At 34.4% G+C, this 21,974-nt stretch overlaps 1 protein-coding gene and 2 long non-coding RNA genes across 3 annotated transcripts; 1 reads left to right on the forward strand and 2 right to left on the reverse strand.

Moving 5' to 3' along the window:
• Positions 1-847: 847 nt before the first annotated feature.
• LOC127862275 (uncharacterized) lies at positions 848-13,838 on the reverse strand. Its single transcript, XM_052401336.1, has 7 exons — positions 13,501-13,838; positions 7,861-8,051; positions 7,328-7,603; positions 6,322-7,132; positions 5,752-5,944; positions 5,047-5,101; positions 848-2,649 (listed from the first exon to the last, which is right to left on the reverse strand). The coding sequence occupies exons 2-7, from the start codon at positions 8,015-8,017 to the stop codon at positions 2,387-2,389; spliced, it is 1,755 nt and encodes a 584-aa protein (XP_052257296.1). The 5' UTR covers positions 8,018-8,051; positions 13,501-13,838; the 3' UTR covers positions 848-2,386.
• On the forward strand, positions 8,381-11,168 carry LOC127862276 (uncharacterized). The gene is made up of 2 exons (XR_008040530.1): positions 8,381-8,897; positions 11,011-11,168. It is a non-coding gene; the product is annotated as an uncharacterized LOC127862276 (long non-coding RNA).
• A 1,529-nt stretch (positions 13,839-15,367) lies between the features above and the next one.
• LOC127862976 (uncharacterized) lies at positions 15,368-21,655 on the reverse strand. Its single transcript, XR_008040884.1, has 3 exons — positions 21,468-21,655; positions 20,297-20,484; positions 15,368-20,090 (listed from the first exon to the last, which is right to left on the reverse strand). It is a non-coding gene; the product is annotated as an uncharacterized LOC127862976 (long non-coding RNA).
• Positions 21,656-21,974: the final 319 nt, after the last annotated feature.

Genomic DNA, 21,974 nt, shown 5'->3' on the forward strand with positions numbered 1-21,974 from the left:
TCTCAAATTGCATTATCCACGAGAATGGACTCTTTGGTACCGTTATAGGGAGTTGTCGCAATGGTCGTTTTTCCGTTGTGACGCACGGCTGTTGCTCTTGGTTCGTTTTCATAGAGCCGTTATTTGTGACGATTAAAGTTGTGCACGCTTCGTTGTCGATGGCAGGCATGCATAGTGCTTGGATCCTGATGGTCTTGTTATGGTTGTAATTGCCTTGCGTATTTTTTGCATCGCTTATACCAGATCGCTTTAAAATTCTTTCAGCTCGCTAAGCACGTCTTTAAGAATAACCGCCATGTCTGCAGAAGTCTGCTTTAGCGATCCATCATCCGTAAAGTTGGTTCCGAAAGCCAACTCCGCCGCCCTTGTGCTGGAACCCGCCGATTCGGCTTCCACAAAGCCACTTGATTCCATCATGTCCGCAAAGCCTTTTCTTGATCCATTGCCTGTTGTTTCCGATCTTTCCCGCTCACATCTAGACCTTGGACGATACCGGAGGTAAATTTCGCCGTCACTTTCTACTTGCTGCGGTTCATTCATTTTGTACTTAAAAACAAAAGAAACCGACTATCTTGTGTGTTCAACTTTGCAAACAGCGCTTTGTTTATTGTTTTAAGTGTGTTGCATATAGCTCTTCAGTTTGCACGTTTAATGTTATTTCTCCCGGAAGTTGCCATTTTCAGAGAGTTAAGTTCGTATCTCTGTGATAGAGATAAAATTTCTATCCCTCCGCTGCCACCATTTGTTGCATTCCACCTCTGGACGCTTTTGTACGTAGGATTAGTACACTGTTAAACAGCCGTCCATGCTGCACTTTTCTAACATATAAGGAAGGCAAACAACACTGTTTAAAATAAGTAATTAACATTTATTGTCGCACGTTTTACGAAATTAACAATTCTCCATGCAACTCCAAAATCATTAGTAGTGATTGTACATATATTCCAAAAGGCAGTTGTTAGGTACATAAAATAACAATAAATTCTTCAAAATGTCGTTATGAAATGCCACAGATTAGTATTTAAGTTTGATATTAAATGAGCTATTTCAAATAATATCGAATATCTTTAAGTGAATATAAAGCCTTTTCTTTTAATTTTATAAAAGACGTGCCTCTAAGTTTCGGGATGGAACTGAGCTGATGACCAAAAATTGGTCGTCATTTTATACTAGCGTATGGGCAAATGTTGTCAAACATGGTCATTAAGGCCAAAACGGGTAATGGAGCTGGCCGATTGGTCATGGCAGCCCTACAGTGTCCAAATCGGGGCGACCAACTGACAAGAATAAAAACACTCACTAAACAACGACTAGTTCTTGAGAAAATGGCTTCAAAATAGGAAATAATCAGAGTCGATGTGCCTGTTTAAACGACATGTACAAAGGGCCAAATGCTAGGACATGTAAACATTACCATTGATCTAAAATAAGACATGATGACGATTTTATTGGTTTAAACAGGTTAATCATCCGTCCATAAAGCACCGGGAAAAATAGCTGACAATTAAAAGGCGTCTCATGGACAAGTTAAGTTTTATCGAAAAATAACAGTTAATATGTAACTAATGGCAATATTACTCAGCAGTTATATAATATACATATGCATTGTTTACATAGTTCTAAAGATGACTTCATAAACAAGTGTAAAATACAAATACGCATCGTAAGCAACAGTCAAAACCACGAGGCAGGTGACAGCACTCGAATGCAGACAAGTAATATGGATACGGAATAAAATAATCCACGGGCGTACAACCAGTTGTATATGTGTAAAATGGCCGTGAATAATACGGGCCGTTTTGCATATATTATATGTTTGGCTGTCGTATGCCCTGTGTCGATGCTCAGATGAATAAAAGAAATCATACAGATGCACAACTGATTAAAAAAGTAACGGTTCAATGTTCATGTTAAAAGTTAGTGTTCTGTTTTAAAGTTCATTGTTATTGTCCTGATATGCAGCGCATATCACTATCATCATGTCGACACAATTATCATTCAGCGCAGAAACCATTTTTAATGCTCATCAGCAATTTTAGCATTCTCCCTTTCAAAAATGAATACTGTCTTAATTGTCTTGAACGCGCAAAACATAAATGTACATGCAACAAAAAGCTGTATATGTTATCAAAATGTCAAATGTTTGTAACAACTGTCTGTAACTACAATCTATCTTAACACAATAAGATTACCGATATATTTATAACATGTTGGTACCACGTTAGAAACGCTGGTGATGTCAATATAGTCATCTGTTAATAGTTCTCGTGCGTTGAGTCGCACTTTCATTCTTATAACGTAAAAGCAACACATTTTCTTGCTGATACTTCTTAATTGATCGTCGCACTGTATAAGAAACGACGATTTCCGAATTATTTAAGATGCATCACTCGAATGTTAAGTATCGTTCGCAGTCTTGGTGATCATGGGAGTACCAGTAGGAGAACGAACAAATGCCACTATCAGTTGAAAGAAATTTCATAGACTCTTCAATGTTGTTGAAGATGTAACGCCGCTCAGCTGTCATGGCTCCAGAGATCTGATGCTTTTCAAAATTGACATAATCACTGCTGTCGCTGCTATACGTGACGTCACTGTACCGACGACTACCACGTCCGAGGGAATACCAGTAAGGAAGTGATAGCCCTGCTGTAAATAAAATTTATTATTGTGAATGTAATTAATTGATTCCACAACGTACAGCGATTTTTTTCTATACACAAAGAAGGAAAACAAGTGTTATTTATTGTGCAAAAAACCATGGGCGGAGCCTTATGTCGTTAAAGAAGTGCCCAAACAAAATTGTGAAGAAAAATTCACGCGCTAAAATACTGGATCTAGCAAACGTTTCATTTAACAAATAATGATTGCTTCATACGCACTTTAAAATATGTCGGTAAAGAAATTGTTATATCTTAGTTAATCATCATATTAATCGTTAATTTGTTTGGCATTTTATTCGCATGTATTATATATTAATACTGCACATAACAAAAATCATGACGTAAATAAATAATATGGCTGAAACAGACGTCATTTGGAATTGTTTTGTTGACGTCACTGAAACGCATGTGTATATGTTTTACGCGGACCATATATAAGAATGATAATGATATTATTATACATTCCAATTATGGATAAAATCGCCGCGGAAAATTAAACATATTTCGGTTAAGTGTTTTTTATTGCAACAACCCCTAATGGTTTGTCGTTCCGATGATTAATATCAAACCACTTGTGCCATTACCCTCGTTATTGGATTCATACGCATCGAAACTCATCACCGTTGGTGATTACCGTTATTACCATTACTAAACCGGGAATTGTTTCTTATATAGGCGATCTTATATATTTTCTTTTAAATTATTATTTCTTAGATAATATTGTTACCGCAAACTGGCAGTCTCGCGGTACTCATTTGCGTCTGGAAACCGGTTTCATATATCAGATAAATGATTTAAAACACAAACATATTTGACTTGACTTGTTTGTGACGAAATCCTTCTTTTTTTAACTGCGGTCGCAACAAAAAATAACACGGCTGTACGCAATTGTTTTTTTAGTCCGCGGTAAATAGGTTAAAGAGCCCTTATATTAAATTCAACATGAATAAACATAGATCTTACACACCATTCAAATTAACAATCAATAACGTATAAACAATTCAATTACATGAAATTTAAGACATAATATAAAATGAATATCACAATTATTTTCAAGTAATTTCCGATTTATCTTCATATCATTCTTGAATTAAACTATAACAAGAGCTGTTTGTAAAACATGCATGCCCCCATATGGGCTGTAAGTTGTAGTGGCAGCCATTGTGTGAATACGTTTTTTGTCACTGTGACCTTGACCTTTGACCTAGTGACCTGAAAATTAATAGGGGTCATCTGCCAGTCACGATCAATGTACCTATGAAGTTTCATGATCCTAGGCGTAAGCATTCTTGAGTTATCATTCGGAAACCATTTTACTATTTCGAGTCACTGTGACCTTAACCTTTGACCTAGTGACCTTGAAAATCAATAGGGGTCATCTGCCAGTCATGATCAATGTACCTATGAAGTTTTATGATCCTAGGCGTAAGCAATTCTTGAGTTATCCTGAAACCATTTTACTGTTTCGAGTCGCCTGTGACCTTTACCTTTGACCTAGTGATCTGCAAATCAATATGGGTCATCTGCCAGTCATGATCAATGTTCCTATGAAGTTTCATGATCCTAGGCGTAAGCATTCTTGAGTTATCATCCGGAAACCATTTACAGTTTCGAGTCACTGTGACCTTGACCTTGACCTAGTGACCTGAAAATCAATAGGGGCCATCTGCAAGTCATGATCAATGTACCTATGAAGTTTCATGATCCTAGGCGTATGCATTCTAGAGTTATCATCCGGAAACCATTTTACTATTTCGAATCACTGTGACCTTGACCTAGTGACCTGAAAATCAATAGGGGTCATCTGCCAGTCATGATCAATGTACCTATGAAGTTTCATGATCCTAGGCCTAAGCATTCTTGAGTTATCATCCGTAAACCATTTTACTATTTCAAGTCATTTTGACCTTGACCTTTGACCTAGTGACCTGAAAATCAATAGAGGTCATCTGCCAGTCATGATCAATGTATCTATGAAGTTTCATGATCCTAGGCCTACGCGTTCTTGAGTTATCATCCGGAAACCATCTGATTGACGGACCGAACCGACCGATATGTGCAAAGGGGGGCATAACAACTCAAATACTGAGTCTGAGTTTTACGACATAAAGTTACCAAACTTCGTTTTATACTGGCAGCAACATATGTTTTCTGTCAGATTTGACAATAAGGTCACGCAGGTTTGTTCATAAAAGAATTTCCAGAGGGCGCGAATGAAATACCGCGAGTTAATCCGACCCGCGAGACTACCGCAGTTTAGATTAAAGTTAATCAATGTCATCTTGTGATTTTGTTTAATATAAAAATCTTTAAAGTAACCCAACCTTTAACATTTGTTGAAATTATTTTTTTTAAGTCCAATGATAGATACGGCGGTCATTACCTTTTCTATGTGTTCTTTCCATTCGTACAGGCTTCGACACCGCACTATAGATCTCCTTCAAACATTCAAGGAAATAACTAAGTATACGGAAGAAAAACAAATTCTGAAATAATACATCTGCAGAGTTAGTTAAGATATTTTCCGCAAAATAAACTTAAGTAGTATTAAAATGAATTGTAGAAATATTGAATAAAGTACTTATGTATAGGAAGATCACACACATGTGTACTAAAAATGCATATTTTGGATTCCCATTACAATACTAATAATATTATAAAATATAAATGGACATTTGAAAAAGATGCGCATGAAAAAAAGGAAAAAATAATTAATAGCATTGTAAGATTTTTATAAAAGCACATTAGCAAAAGAGATGGAACTATTTCGAATGGGATCGGGGACGAACTCTCCACCAAGGTGTCGCACGAAAACATGAAATAAGAGAACGCCTTTTAAGATACTCGCTATTAAGTTTGGCACAATCTACAATGCAAATTAGGTCGCAAAAAATAATATGCCGCCAAAATAAAACCTTAAAAACGGACAAACGAAAAACCTGTATTAGTTTTGTTTAAACTCATTTATTCGATTTTATGTCTTTGTTCATTATAATATACTGTTTTAACCGTTACAATTTGTCCGCGTTAATATTTGAATTTTTAAAGTTATTTCGGACATATCGTCCCATAAAAACATGTTCCGTACCATTGTCGCATATTTCTCCCAGTTAGAATTATCTGCGTCGTTGTGATCACCTAGGCAGCTCAAGGAAGTCGTACAGCGATTGTCCTTGTGGGTTTCGATCGTTACAGCATCAGTGACGTAATGACACGAATCACAAACTGTAACCATTGAAGATTTACTGCACGACAATCTTTGATGACTGTCTAGTAAAGACCTGAAAATTATGTGAAAAAAAAACTTTCAAACATGGATCAAATGTTTCAAATGTGCCAGTAAAACCATTTTAATAATCTCGTTACAAGCATTACATAATGTGTTCTGTAGGTCAAACACGTGATCATCGTGTACAGAGGGTGAATATATAGAACATTTAAAAAAAAACGCTTTTTTAGTTGGCATAATCGTCAATCGCTAGCGGTTGTATCGCATCAAAATCATCACGTTTCAACATAAGCTAAATTAAAATGTATGCTTCATGTATAAATTTCAATAGTGTGTCTGCTTTGCAAATTATTAACGATAGCTAGGGCGGTTTAATGTCGTAAATATAAATAACACAAAACTATCTGTCGCTTAAAAATAAACACGAACCTTGGAATCATAAGGCCGCAATGGTCACACGACGTAAGGTTCTCGCAGTCAGTCGTATGTTCTGCTAAATTTTCTATAGGTATCATTCTGGAGCAGTTTCTACATTTTTGGGTTCGAAATTCGCAGCAAACGTGGTGCTTAAACAGTTCGTCAACAGTTCCTTCAAACATGCAGTCATTATTATCACACGAATGGACGTCATTTCTCCTGTCATGGTTTTGACAGTGATGCTTGTCCACATCAACTTTAAACAACTCCTGTTGGCACTGATGGCACACACACTTCTCGTACTGGCACTCGCCTTTGTGCTGCTTTGTGTCTTTCTTCAGATAAACGGTTTGGCATCCGTACCGGCTGTTTGGACACTGTTCCAACTGATACACGCATGCCCGTTTATGGGATTCCAGATCAGCATAACACGGATTGTAATCACATCCGTCGAACGTGCATTTAACTCTCCGCGATCGACACTTCTTTTGTTCGTGTTTTACTATATTTTTTCGCGACACGTTCTGCTGACAGTATCTACATTGTACCCACTCGTACTTACATGACTCAATGTGCGCATGAGCCTCTTTAAAATTGTCCCCTCGGCATCGAAATGTGCAGCCTGGTTTATTGCATCTGAAATCGAAATTCTGATGAATTCGGTACACCTTCCGTGCATTCCAAATTATATCCATGAATCTTGTCTTTTTCTTTATCTCCGGTTGGATCCGCGGATCTAGCTTAGGTGAACCGATCACGGTCTTGAGGGTGTTCTGATGATTCGTCCATGTCTTGTCGCCAATTACATATTGTTCCTTCGGTGCTGTAATCAAAATAATCTTATTAATGTACACATAAAAGTGTGAAAAGACAACGCGCATGCTTCTATCACAATCATCATAACGTCGTGTCCATTAACAATTTATTTCAAAAGGCTATACAAAAGATATTAATTTAATTGCAAAATTGCAAGTATTATCGTAACACAAAACTACTGCCAATAATCCAAGAATGATACCTTCAATTGCTTTCCGTATGTTACACATTGTGGGCTCATCATTGGCCTTGAATGCATAAACTGTCAGGAATTGTTTAAGATTTTTCGGAACTTTACATCGTTCAACCATGACGACAACGATTCTATGCTGGCTTTTGGTTTCTGTGTATCTTTTGACAGCGTTTGCAAGCTGGAATTCACATTCAGAATTAGTTTTCGATTTCTTCGTCAAGAAAACAACCGTCAACTTTGATTTGTAGATTCCTCTTTCCAACCACGTCTTAAGCTCAGGCTCATCTGTTTAAAATAAATGCATTTCTTTCTTTATCGCTTGTTATATTTTTAGAACAATCCTTAACTGACGCTACAATATGTGAAACCAAGTGTTTACGGGCGGTTAACAACTCTTTAAGAATTATTCGAACAATTGAAGGAGTAATTAAACTATAATCATAGTCATAATATGTAACCATTTTAATACAAAAAGCACAAACCATACTTGTGCGATCGGTAAAAAGAAAAATGTCGTGAAATAATTACACAGACAAACGTACTTGGAGGCCCATCTGTAAGCGGATCAAACAAGGTGTAAAACCGCTTCAAGTAGTTTTTGAACGGCACGACTTTGGAACGGTCGTCGCTGTCATAAAGCATGTACACATCGTTTTCGTGGTCCCGCATGCACCTGTCAGTTGTGGACTTTGGACGCATTTCCACGGAGAACAATGTTTCTCCAAACTTTGGACTGCAAAGATAATTTTGTTGCAATAAGTTTACAAAAAATGTAGCTACATCTAATAAGTCTTATCACTACAAAAGTAAATATGTCATGCTAAAAAACAACATGCTTCTTTAAACATCAATTGACACGTGTCTTAATATTCACATCATTCGACAAACATGGACGTGTTCTGTGAAAAGGGGGTTAAATGAATGTGTGTAAAGTGTCGACCCAGATGAGCCTTTCAGTCCGCACAGTCTAATCAGGGACGACACTTACCGCTTTTATGTTGTTGTTTTTTTGTTCACAGAAATTCTCTTCTTTGCAAAATTCCAGTTATAAATAAGCGGGAAAAGTCGTCATTGATAAGCCTGTGCGGACTGCAGAGGCTAATCTGGGACGATTTTTTACGCCCATGCATTAACGCGCTATTGAATTGTACATCTTAAATGATAGTTGTGAAGTAAACAATGTTCGTCGGGCTAGATAGATTGCACAATGTCATATTTTTGTTATCTTATCATATAAAGAAACAGCCAGATAATTAATAGTTTTTTTATCTTCATAATGTCTACACAAACTTAAAAACACAAAATTGCTTATTAATAATTTCAGATTTTCTTTTCATAAATCAAACAAATATTTATATTTGTTTGCACTCAAAGATCTATAAACATTTGTTTATTTATAGATCTTTGTTTCAACTGACAAAACAGCTCTGTCTATTGTGAACTGAAGGAAGTGAATACTAATAAATATGCAAAGATAAAAATGAACTTGAGTCGTCCATAAACACCCCCTGAACGTCGATAATCCAAACTTAGTTGGATAATTCAAACTGAGAAAAAAAATGTCGGCTGAAACTAAAAGGTAGGTGATTATTTTATCATTTCTGCTAATTTAGTAACTATAAGGACGTAATGTCTCTACGAACGTGATAATGAATGTCTGACACACACATGCGTTTTGAGTTTTGCAATGATTTAATAGTTTTCTAGTAAAAAAATGATAAATTTGTCTTCGGAAAATGCTAATTTTCATGAAATACGCCAAATTATATCAGCGATGTCTTAAAATTTTACTTTTAACACATAGTGTGTTTCTGTGTTAAAATCATGTGTTTGCAGGACAGGTATAAAATTGTATGGATAAATCCAAACTGATATGAAAATTTCTGTGGATAATAACCAAACTCAAAATGGATAATGCACAAACTGCGATGCATTGCACATGTTTTCCAAAGACAGGTTGGATATTATTCTTTAAAAACAGCTATTTATAACCAAAAACTCACACGATGTTTATAATGGAATATAAAACAAGCAATGTGTTTGTGAAACACTATGTCCCCATATATATGACCTTTGCCCTTGAAGGATGACCTTGACCTTTCACCACTCAAAATGTGCAGCTCCATGAGATACACATGCATGCCAAATATGAAGTTGCTATCTTCAATATTGCAAATGTTAAAGTTTGACCAAACCAACAGACCAACGTACAGACCAACAGACAGGGCAAAAACAATATGTCCCCCACTATAGTGGTGGGGGACATAAAAATACTTTTAACGAACATCAACATTCATTTATTTGTTATTAGTGAAATCAATTTCAACTAAACTTGCATATATCTACAATTGAGATTAGAAGCAAAATAAGCATGCGAAATTTGTATTCCACGTACACAGAGATGCCACAACACGCGTTCCATGTTGGATAGAATGAAAAGCATGTGAATTTAAAAATTTCCCTACTTATTATTTAATCACTTGATTTCAAGGGGTTCAAGTCGAAGCTGCAGGTTAAAGTGGCACTTGCCCCGCTGATTCATGTATTTGTCACCATATTAGAGGTTTCGAATATTATTTTTGGCATTACTGATCTGATTCATTTTACATCATATCAGAAAGACTGCAGCGAATGGTACGCACATATTTAAGGGACATATCGACGGCTAGTGTAGCATTTTACTTTCCGAAATATATTTACATATTGAAAGAACATATTAAATGATTTCTCAATACACAGATAGAGGGGTTAATCACGTGACAAACAAGATGGCGACGTGCATGCCGATGCAGGTATTTTTTCGTCGTTTTATACCCTGTATTTCCTTGTATTACTTTCCAGCCATATTAGGAAGAAAATTAGTGGTTTTTATTTCATAGTAATATTCGCTCTATATCTCGACTTTACTCGGTGCGAAATTTCTTAGCGGTAGGACCTTATAAGGGCTCCACTAAAAAAAATTGCGGGGAGTAAATTTGAGATATAAATGCGAATTTAAATACGAAATAAACGCTCATTACATTTTTACTGATATGGCTGGAAAGTGAGCGTCATTTAAAAAATAAACAGAAGTAATAAAGGGTATAAAACGGCGAAAAATAACCGTCTTGGTATGGACGTCGCCATCTTGACTATCACATGATTACCCCCTCTGACACAGACATTGATATTACACATCTTCTGTAAATTATGTTTTTAATGATAATAAAAAGTTTTCCCCGTGACCCTTTTCGCTGGCGCGGGAAAGTTGAAGTAGAAGTATACAATTTACGAGTGAACTGTACAGTACCCCGCTATGCGCATGCTCACTGTCGATAAACGACTTTTAACGGTATTTTAGCATAGAAAGCTTGTTCTGAATGGAATGACTTTGAAACCTTGGTGTGAATAATATTTGTAGCCTTTTAACCATTTTTCTTTCCAATTTTATCCTCAATTACGTATTATTCCTTCCGATTTTATGAAAATTAAACATTTTGACTTTTTTTTTGAATATTTGATATTTCATTATATAGGGAAATACCGTCGGTTAGCTCCTTTAAACTGGTGGCAATTAGTTTGAGAGCCGGGGCTTGGGCACATAGTATTGGCTTTATTTCGCTACGTGGTAGGACCAGACTGATTCATTCGTATGAAAATGCTTATTTATTTTCAACATCTGAATACAGTTTTATGAAATATACATTTTTCAGTTGAACTCCTTTGGCGGAAATGGAGATCGATCGGCATGACGAAGACGCATTTCAAGACAAGAAATGAGAAAAGAAGAAAAAAAAAGAAAATTTTTTTACATGAAAATAAAACACAATCACTTTTTAATGATGATTGATTAGCAATGTGTTAAAAAGCTTTTGTTGTGTTCATTTTACATAGATCTTTATATTAAGCCATCTGGCAGTTTGGTCATTATCCATCGACTTCCTAATGTAAGTTTGGAATTATCCATACACCAGTTAGGTCATTATCTAATTTGTATATTTTTGTCCCAAACAAATACGAATATATTGCGTTTTCGAGCATTTACGCCAATAAATTTTTTTACATACAAATATGAAAGGCTAATACATAAGTCCAAGCATTAAGACATTAAAAACATTCGATGAAAATTGTGCTTTGCCGAAAACTTTTGAAAATTTCAAATACTTTTTCCAGATTTTCAAACATATTCATTTTGTTTCGACGTAATTGTGTTTGATTGCTATGGGTTTATTAGCGCAATGTATCCGGCAAATAGCATTTTATCAAAAAGAAACGTTTATTATGTCACAACTAAACTTAAATAAACGTGTTATTAGAAATAAATGACTAGAGTCTTTATTTCTGTCGCAATTTTTTTCTTCAGTTTGAATTATCCTACTCAGTTTGGATTATCGACGTACAGAGGTTGATAAACGCTGGGGGAATAACCCCATAATTCTGTATCTATAAATAAACTGCATACACTGTATACACTGTTTACACTTCAGATATCGAATGACGCACAAACAAAAGATAATATTTTACATTTTAACAATGAATTGCAAAAAAGACATACTTATTTCGTTGACATGTGAGTTAACATCTGATAAAATTATATACAACAATTATAATGATGTTACAAATGGAAGTCTATCACGTGCATGTGACTTATTTTATAGCTTTTTAATAATTTCTTTTCGATATTTGAAACATAAAATAAATCCAATGTAGATATGTTTGGTTATAGAAAATTGTTGCAATTATATATAATTTATTATTTTATAAGGAGTTTAATATTGCATTAATCTTCTAAAGGTCTTTAAAAAACGTAATTGTATCATTTCTTCAAAAAGATAGGTTTGTCATTGTTTCCAACATATATCGGATGCTCTGCCAATACTATTCATTCAGTTAATAATTAAATTCTTGTGAAAATAAGCAACGTTAATCAATGCATATTTATTTATAATCAATGCATTTGTTTTTCTCAGTTCATGTCGTAAAACGTTTGTAGGTACATGTGGTTAATTTAGGAAAACTTAATTACAGTATTATCTTTGCATAAGTCTATTTGTACTGTTTTAAAGCGGGTATATACGATCTTGTAAAATATTTATTTATTAATATAAAATGTGTAAAAACTTATTATACATATATTTCAATATAAACTAAAATAAAAGTTAAGAAGAACATGTGTCGAAAAATGCTAAATAAGCCAGATATTTAATTCTGAAATCGAAAAAGGCTGTACAGCCGAATTCGCAAGCATGTATATCATGCAAGTACGATGTGAATCTAAATTTAGTTTAACGGTTCATTTGAAATTCCTGCAGCGATATCGATTCATACGACACACGAACACTTACTAAAAAGACGAATGCATCGGTTATTGTAGGAAAATAATTACGAATTATCTTCGTCACAATCGGCTCGGGACTCTAATTTGTATTTGCTGTATTTTATGAAATTCGTCTTAAATGTATCATTTTTCTTGCATATTGTGTGTTATTATGACATATTTGTATCAATATTTTACAATTCAGCACATATAAAAATCGTATATACCCGCTTTAATGTATTACAAGTATAATAATGTTTGCCTTTGTAGACGCGAATTGCTCTACATAACGTTCGATTCAATTCTTAAGCACGCCCTTTTAATGAGCAAAGCAGATGTCAAACATTACCGATAAATTGCGCAAGCATCTGGTCATGTTTCTCGACTTTTCAGAAAAATATAACTCATTAGTCAAAAATTTCATAAGACAATTAAAAGAACAATATACATATGATATATTAATTTTAGTGACTATCTGACTCTTAATTTTCATGAAATATGTACTTTGAACTGAAATCATTAGAAATGCACGTTTTATTACAACACCGAAAATAGTGAGCTTAGGATAATCGTCTTAAAAAATACTTAAACTAATAATAACGTCTGGTCAAGATGAAGTTTTTCTCGCAGTTAACTGATAGCACGAGGTTTAAGTTATTCGACATTATTTACATTTGAATGGCCCAGAGCTATCTGAGCATCAATAACAAAATGGCGCTTAAACAAGCTAATCAGCTGAAAATAAACATGGCGCATTTTATATAAAACTTTGAAAAGATGTCATTTGGTTGAAACAATTGAATGAATACGTTTAAGATAAAAGATGGAACACATTAAATTTATAACATTTATCAACAATTGAAGCTTAAATTTCAGAATTACTGACCTGCTTAAGTTACCTCCAAACCACGCACAGAAAATTACTCGGGTTTTTCCATGGTCCAAATTTAGGCGAGACACTTTTCTTATCGCATTAAAGGCCGACTCACTGCATAAGTCCAGAGGGCTAACACAGATACGAAGATAGAAACAGAAAGTATATTACTTGTTTGTATGGAAACGCTTGGTTAAATATACCTTACATTATCACGCTTAATACATAGCAACCATATTACTTTTTAATTCAAAACGAAAACGTCACTTGTGTCCGCTTACACTTCTTAAATAGGTAAGGTTTCCTGGGTTTTCCTTTTACTTTGTACTCATTCCCAATGACTTAAGGCGTCTTTGTATGCCTTATTGCTTTTTATGCTTACGCTTACATCGTTTTGTTGGTTGTTCATCAGACGAAAAATAAAGCCAACTACTCAATATCATGCAAAAAAGAAAGCACGATCTTACGCGCAGCTTCCGCCTCTATTGTTATAAACACTATGTTACAGAAAAAGACGTTATTTATTGTCCTATCGCCTTAAATGAAATCTCACATTATATCAAGACTGTTTGAAAACTTTCGAATGTGTTCACGTATTTTATCATTACTACTTAACAAAACGTTATAACAATAAATGTCCTTAATTTCGAAATTTAACCCGCGTTATGCGAAAATGGGTCTTATGCAATGTGCGGTCAACGTTGCTCCAGACTAGTCTGCGCAATCTGGTCATGAAGTACGCTGTCCGCTAAAGTCACGCAAGGTTTTGTGGTCTCAAAAACGGAAAGAGTATCTCCTGACCAGACTGCGTGATTGCGCAGGCTGGGCTGGAGCTACGCTCACCGCATAAAATCCCATTACGAGAGTCATATTTTCATAGAGGATTGCTAAAACTCATAACGTAGCCGGTTATACTTGCTAATTTATAATAAAGATGTATATTCTGATCGTCAATATTTGATTTAGCATTTATTGCGAATTGAATATTATATCACGTGCAGTCGTGCATAAATGTTTCAGTTTTTTAACGGACTTAATAAATTATACCGGTAAATATTATGAACGCATGAGTTTAAATCGAATATAGTTGGGATTTTTAACTGACAAGTTAACATCTAACATTTTGTTGTACAAATATTGAAGTACATGTTAATTCTTGCTAAACATATTTGGGAATATAAAGCTAAAGTGTAATGGTTTTCAAATCTTCGTCAAAAGCAAACATTTACCTGGCTGATTAACGCAGGTAATTCACTCAGCGATAACTTGATAATCGAGGTCACGTACACGCCCTGTATGGGACGTGATTAAAGGGTGTAATGTACGATTTAAAATGTTATCATATCAATTCTCAAACTTAAAATAACATAATTATGTGAACGAGGGAATTTTTTTAATAAAAACATATATAAATCGTGTTCACTTCTTTTTTATGAAGTTCATAACGACTTCGTTATTTCTAGTACTAGGTTGATTGCAGAAACACAAATTGTGTCTATGCGTCGTTTGAATAAACCCATACGTGATTTGTTACTCATTTTGTTGATATACACACATTCATTAGTTCGGACGTTATTTGTTATCGTAACGGTAGTTGCGGACATTATAGTGTGCTCGCAAAATGCATCGTTATAAGAATATATTGCCAATAGCTTACTTTATTTGTCATGCGGATGTACAGGTGTAATTGCTATTTGTTGTAATCAAGTTCATACTTTTCTAGATTTCACAGCAACAACAAACATTAACATATTGCACGTGGTAGCTCGAGGTCGATTGTGTTCTGATAGGTTTTTACAAGTTTATTGTCTAATCCATGACATGTACAATATATACAGATACAATACATTATGACAAACATGCATGGTCAATCTTTACAGATTTGTAAAGACATCTTTAAAATATGTAACAAATTTACAAATCACTATTCTTATCATAAGTGTTGATTTCTATTATACATAATAAAAACCAGATTGCCAACCTTTGATTAAACAACTGCCTTTAAACAATACACAATCTTAAAAAACTGAATATTGTAAATCCATGTACTAATGCGCATATTAATTTTTAAAAAAAAAAAGCAAATACCAGCTAGAATTAGATCCTTAGTGGACTGGTTGGCAGTGACCTTCTGTATTAAAGTTAAAATATATGTTCAGATAAGAAACATTACATTATTGACAGTGATAAAATATATTTCTTTTAAGACAAGAAGCAGTTAATATTTATGATGCCCATATCAATAATCTGAATTATGTATATTTACCAAAAGACTCCAGTAAAAAAAATACTTAGATCACCCTGACAAGATTATCTACTTCTTATTTGCAAAGGGGGATAACTCCACATATCTTGATACAACAACCGTTTGCTGTCACCAAGCACTACAGATTTATTACCCTTATGTTATAAGGGATAGCGATAGATTTTGACCTAACTATATAGGAATCGTCATTGCTGCACATGATATATAACCATGTGCATGTAAGAAATAATAAATATGTAATGAATACAATTATAGAAGTATTAACCCGGAACTTAATAGTATAGTGTATTAGATATCTATTTTATAAATGATAAATTCTATTATGCAGCCATGACATATCCTTATAGAACTATATACACATTTCTGAACAACAAATTATTCATATATTTTAAAATTAAATAGCAGGTTTTGGCAGTAATATTGACTAAATCAGTGGTGGAGAGCACACAATTAAACTTCTCCTGTTTGGTAAAATTGACAAAGTTATTTTCAACATAATAAGCTTTATTATTTAGTACATCTCTCAAAACTTGATAGGCATTGCATTCAATTAAAACATGTATTTCAGTTTCAACTGATACTTTACATATCGGACAGACACGCTGATTTTCTTAATGTTTCGTATTTTCCAGTTTCTAACTTAAGGGGACCACAACAAAATTTAGCTAGAGCAGATCTGTACTTAGGAGATAGAAATGACTTAACATATGGTTCAATCACACAATCTTGTTTAAACAATCTATAAGTACGTAACTTATTTCTCCCCGCAGACGTACCAACATCTTTCTGAATACTATTACGCCATACATAGATAAAGTCACCCATGGTGCCTTGTTATACCTTATCACAAAATGATTTACGTGACATATTTGTACATAATTCTAACGTGTGTAGCATATTGTAGGGCCCAGCTCTATAGGGCTTGTAATTGTTATTTCATATCGTCAATATAAATGAAAAACAAGTCAATTTAACGCTTTACTTTTTAATTCTCTGCCATTTAATGGCTTGTGATATAGCGTAAAAATTCAAAATATAAATATAAACAATCAACAGTGTATTTTATTGATTTGAGTGACCACGTCGTCTTTTTAAAAATTACAGTCCACTAATACATTAAGTGCAATGACACAGACAAATTAGATCTATAAAAAAGTAGCAAAGAACGAAAGGGAATTACAGTTAAATGAAATAGTTTTCTTATTCTTATTCAGATTTGTCAATAAAACGTACTTTAATAATATTCGTATCCGTTACTATTATATTTCCCTTCGCTTAAGATGTTATGCGACACGTGTGTCTTATGTAATATGGGTTTCAAGACTGACTGAACCGGGGAAACCGTTCCTTTTATACCCATGGATGGGCACAAACCCCAAACTGGACAAAGACCAAATAAAACCCACTTAAAATCCGTTTTTGTCCAATCCCAAAAAGGGCGTTCAAATTATGACCAACAAAAGAACGCCCAGTCCCAAAAATAACGTTCAAATTATGACCAACAAAAGAACGCCCAGTCCCAAAAATAACCCATTTATTGAACGCGCTCCATGGATACCAGAAGGAAACGGACAGGAACAGTCGCCATATTGGAAATTGATAACAATCTATCAAAATTACTTAAACAATCAATATTTGACAGTAAAACCTACCGAATTCATAATAGAGAATGATCTTTCCATGTTTTCTCCGCAAGTTACAATAGACAAGACGATGCAAATAAGGTAGAATTTAACCTACGTCCCAGCATTCAAGACAAAATGGTGGAACACATGTTTGCAAACATAAACTTACGGACAATAACATTGGATTTAAAGGGTAAAATACAGTGCTTCACAATAAACACTGAGCAGTTATCTGTATAATTATTAGTTTTATGGAAAACTTGAGCGAATAGCGTCGTATATTTAAAACACACGAACAATCTTTATCAAACAACAAGTGTAAAATATGAAACGACAAAATCATTGGAAAAGTTAACACAATTCACTCTACATTTTGCCTAAATGATTGATTATACAATATGCTCATGAGGTAAAAATATATTTGTGAGTTGTTACTATCAACAAAATAATGGAGTTGTGGACACTCAGATGAATTGGATAATGTTTAGCTCAGGTAATAAAGTAAACAGGTAAGTACAATAAAATAATGAATGTTACATGTATATGATGAACAAATCGATAACTGTTTAACAACAACAATGTGCGGGGCACATCAATATTAATACTTTGCATATGATTTTTAAGCAGAAATTGCCAGTTTTTTCAACGGCTTCTTCTTTTATAACAACAAAAAGTAACGATTTTAATATATTCTTTGACAACCCATAGATTTAACCGATGCCACTGATTGGCCACAGACTTCCATTGCTTCACATGCGGTGGCTGCCAGGTCATCTCACCATAAAGGGCATTGTTAGGTGATTATTCACCCATACCAAGGAAGAAGCGCATGGCTGTTTTCGGACACTCTAAGTTTTCGGACACCCCTTTTTTAGCAAAAATAATTATTTTTCGTGACTCTAAATTTTCGGACACACGAGTTTTCGTCCATAATTAATGTCTCTAAGTTTTCGGACAGTATATTTTACAGCGCTATTTTACCAAATGTCGGCCCTGTTTTCGATATCTAATGACACTTCGATCATGGGGTTTTACAACCAGATTAACATTATAAAACCTGGCAGGCGCATGCCTGAGGGCAACGGACCATTACATTTGCGTTATTGGGTAAATAACCTTGTAAACCGGTATTAAACAATGGTTTCGCCCGATAGCATAAGCGTTATGACAATTACCGGGGGTAGTGCCAATTAACAGTTAAAGTATCTACCGCAATGGTACTCCCCCTTCTCAGTAAAATAACTGTGCCAAATACTAAACGCTTCAAAGTGTGATGCACCCAGGATTGCAAGTTTTACGAACAATGGAAGGTGTTCGACAACAACTATCGGAAATAAACAAACAAATAATTTATAGTTTCCTTTTTTATTTCGTTGATTACAGGTTCATACTAGCGAGTATCGGTACATTACATGCTCATCTTTGAACTGGTTGGTCAAAGTACAACCTTGTAGTAACTTTCTGTCAAATAAATTAAGCTTTTAAAATTATTTGAAATGCAGTGCAAACATATATAACTGTAATTTGTACTGTATACGGCATGGTATTTTATAAGCGCGTGCTATTACCGGTAGTCGTTGATATAATTGGCGCTTTTTTCGGACACTTCAATTTTCGACTCTAAGTTTTCGGACACCTGTATTTTGTGAATATTTTTCGTATCTAAGTTTTCGGACACGAAAAAAATTAATTATTTTTAAGTGTCCGAAAACATAGAGTAATTACGGTACGCGAAAAAAGTTGTCCCTGATTAGCATGTGCGGACTTTAGAGGCCAATCTGGGACGACAATACACGCACATGTGTTAAACCCTGTTTTCCAGAGAGAGACTCATATTACCAATGCGAACGCAGGATCACAATTTTATGTACGTTTCTAATGAAAATTGTAGGTCAAGTCATATTTAGTGGCATTCATACGAGTCTGATTATAAACGATACTAGGCTTGCAAATTAAGTTACCTTTTAACGTTACTTTTTAAAGACTAGTTACCTAGTTTAAACATGGATTTTGATAACTTTTTAACTTTGTATTGAATTTGATGATCGCGGTCTTATATGTTTGTGAAGCATAATATGCACGCATCAGTAGGGGGTCAAGCTTTTTTGCAAACTGACAAATATTTAGAACTCGATAAAAATGTATAGTTTATTCGACGGAGTAACAAATAAACATGTTGGGGATTCAAAGATCATTCTCACCTGATTTCGTATAGTGTCCCATCCTTATGATCACAAATATGAGCATAAACTGCATCTATTAAGAATGTAAAGCAATTTCGAGTAAAATGCGTAAATACGTGTCCTAAATCAAATTGAAATGTCATTTCAAACTCGTTTTATTAATAAAAAATAATACAACATGTCATTGAAAAGTATGCATCCATACGAAAATGGTTGAATTTGTTTTTGAAAATTGATAATATATTATAGAAGTATACACAATAATGCACTTAAATGTTATTAGAAGCCACTGAATATTTTGTAAAGAAACATTTTAAATTGAGGTTTTTAGCCGAAATCACTACATGGGCGGCCTACGAACGAACAGCTCCGCAGCGTGACACGATCGAAGCTGATACCGCAAAGCTGGTTCCGGGCGCCGTTGTAGCTGACTTCAAATTGACCGGAAGTGGATGGTATATCACATGTGAGAATCCAACCGAATACTATTCTTCTGGCGTTCTTAAGTGGCGTTTGGGTGCATCGGACCTTCACAAATAATATTATATAGCGTTGGGCAGAGGTACTCAATAAAATGACCTTTTATGCTGGTTGTTGTATAGTACAATAGTTTAGTTAAAAAAATATGTCCCATACAGAGTTCGGCATTGGTTTTAGTTTCTGCGAGTAAAAACAAAATATTTTAGTTCATTAATAACAGGTTATAACATAAAGTACTTATCCTTTTAACTCACCGAGGCTCCATTGAATGATGCTCTAACACTTCCCCGAATGGCGTAGCCAATCTGTCGGACGCTACACGAGTTACTCCCTCCGAAGCACTGGCATCCTGTGATTTTTAGCGAGCTGATATCTTGTGCTGGCTGGGACATCACGAGCGCTAACATCGCAAGCGTGCCAATCAGTGTGTATATCGACATGTCTACAAAACAAAAACTCATCTATACTAATAGACTAGGAACGACATAGCACGAAAATAAATAACGCGTTAATAACTTTTATTTTTAAAAACTTTATTTTAAATAAGAATTCCTAGTAGCCGTTTCCGGAAGTTAGTTCGTTATATAAATGATTATGATGTATTCAGTGTGTACACGAATTTTATGGTTTTTCATTAAATTTAAATGTCTCTGTTTTTGCTTATTTTGCGGATACTTATGATTTCTGTTCCACTTTTTATTTCATTACTCAAAAGGGAGACAAATAGAAGTAAAACGTAATTCAATCGTGATACATCGATTCTCTCAGGAGACCGTAAGATTTAACCAATAAATCGTCTGCTATCTTGAGTGAGATCTTATAATAAATTGGTTAAATTGTCTCGCTCTCCACTCAGAAAATTATTGTTGATGTACGAGCTGGAAAAGTGAGAAAAAGGTTATTCCGTTCAATGTTATGTTTCTATATTTTAGCACTGAGTATACAATTAGACGGCATAATTTAGCATAAACTAAAATTACGTTAATTTAAAAAATTTAAATATAAGTACTAGGCTTATTTGAAATAACATGAAATCGAATTAAATAAAATGTAAAACGTAAGATAATTATAACTAAAAAACCCAACTTACTCATACTAAGTATCACTTAGACCAGTTTTCGATAATTGTTTAGAACAGTATATTACATATCCTTGAAACCAATTCACGCTCTTTTCATTAAACAATTATTTGAATGCCTCAGTGCTTTAATCTTACTTATATGATATTTTCTTTACCAATACATGTGATTATATTTTAATCCGAATTCTAAGCTGTTGCTTAGTTATAAATGTGAATGTTAATAGTCGACTGATAAAAGCGATGTTATTATCGAAAACTAATATTATTGCAGTTGATGATCAATTTATTTATATAGTTGCTTAACACTGAATTAAAAGAGTAAAAAACATGATGTGTTTATTTACCTTTAAGTTATATGAAGTATACTCCTGGATAGCTCTAAAGTTGGTTTCTTCTACACTGGTGAATTTATACTCGACTTATACCGGATGTATTTGCCGGTATTCCAATGATAGTACTTGTGCGCGTGCGTTAACGAATTTTCGAAATAAACCAGTTGCTTAGGGGTTGTTAAAAAAGTATGCTTAAGAAGGAAAATTCATAAATACTATGAATTACTGTCGTCAACATATATTATTTTTAAAGCCGTTTCATTTGAAGAAGTTTACCTGTTGCTGCTGCTTTCTTATGATGGTGATGAGGATGGACACAGTGTTTATAAAGTAGCAGTTAAAGTCATGAGTACAATGATGATGATGATGATGATGATGATGATGATAATGATGATGATGATGACGATGATGACGATGATGATGATGATGATGATGACAAAAATGTTGATTTTGATCCTTATGTTATTGCTGCTAGTGATTGTAATGGTCAGCGATGCCTGATAAGTCCCGCATACTGCC

This window comes from Dreissena polymorpha, chromosome 16 (assembly GCF_020536995.1).
Source record: "Dreissena polymorpha isolate Duluth1 chromosome 16, UMN_Dpol_1.0, whole genome shotgun sequence".
Taxonomy (NCBI): domain Eukaryota; kingdom Metazoa; phylum Mollusca; class Bivalvia; order Myida; family Dreissenidae; genus Dreissena; species Dreissena polymorpha.

What these genes read in the sequence shown, in the direction of transcription:
- LOC127862275 (XM_052401336.1), bottom strand. Translation starts at nt 8,017, where the DNA reads ATGCGTCCAAAGTCCACAACTGACAGGTGCATGCGGGACCACGAAAAC. An exon ending in GGGAGAAATATGCGACAATG is followed by an intron (nt 5,102 to 5,751) that starts GTACGGAACATG and finishes GAATGTTTGAAG; the next exon opens with GAGATCTATAGTGCGGTGTC. An exon ending in GGAAAGAACACATAGAAAAG is followed by an intron (nt 2,650 to 5,046) that starts GTAATGACCGCC and finishes TTTTATTTACAG; the next exon opens with CAGGGCTATCACTTCCTTAC.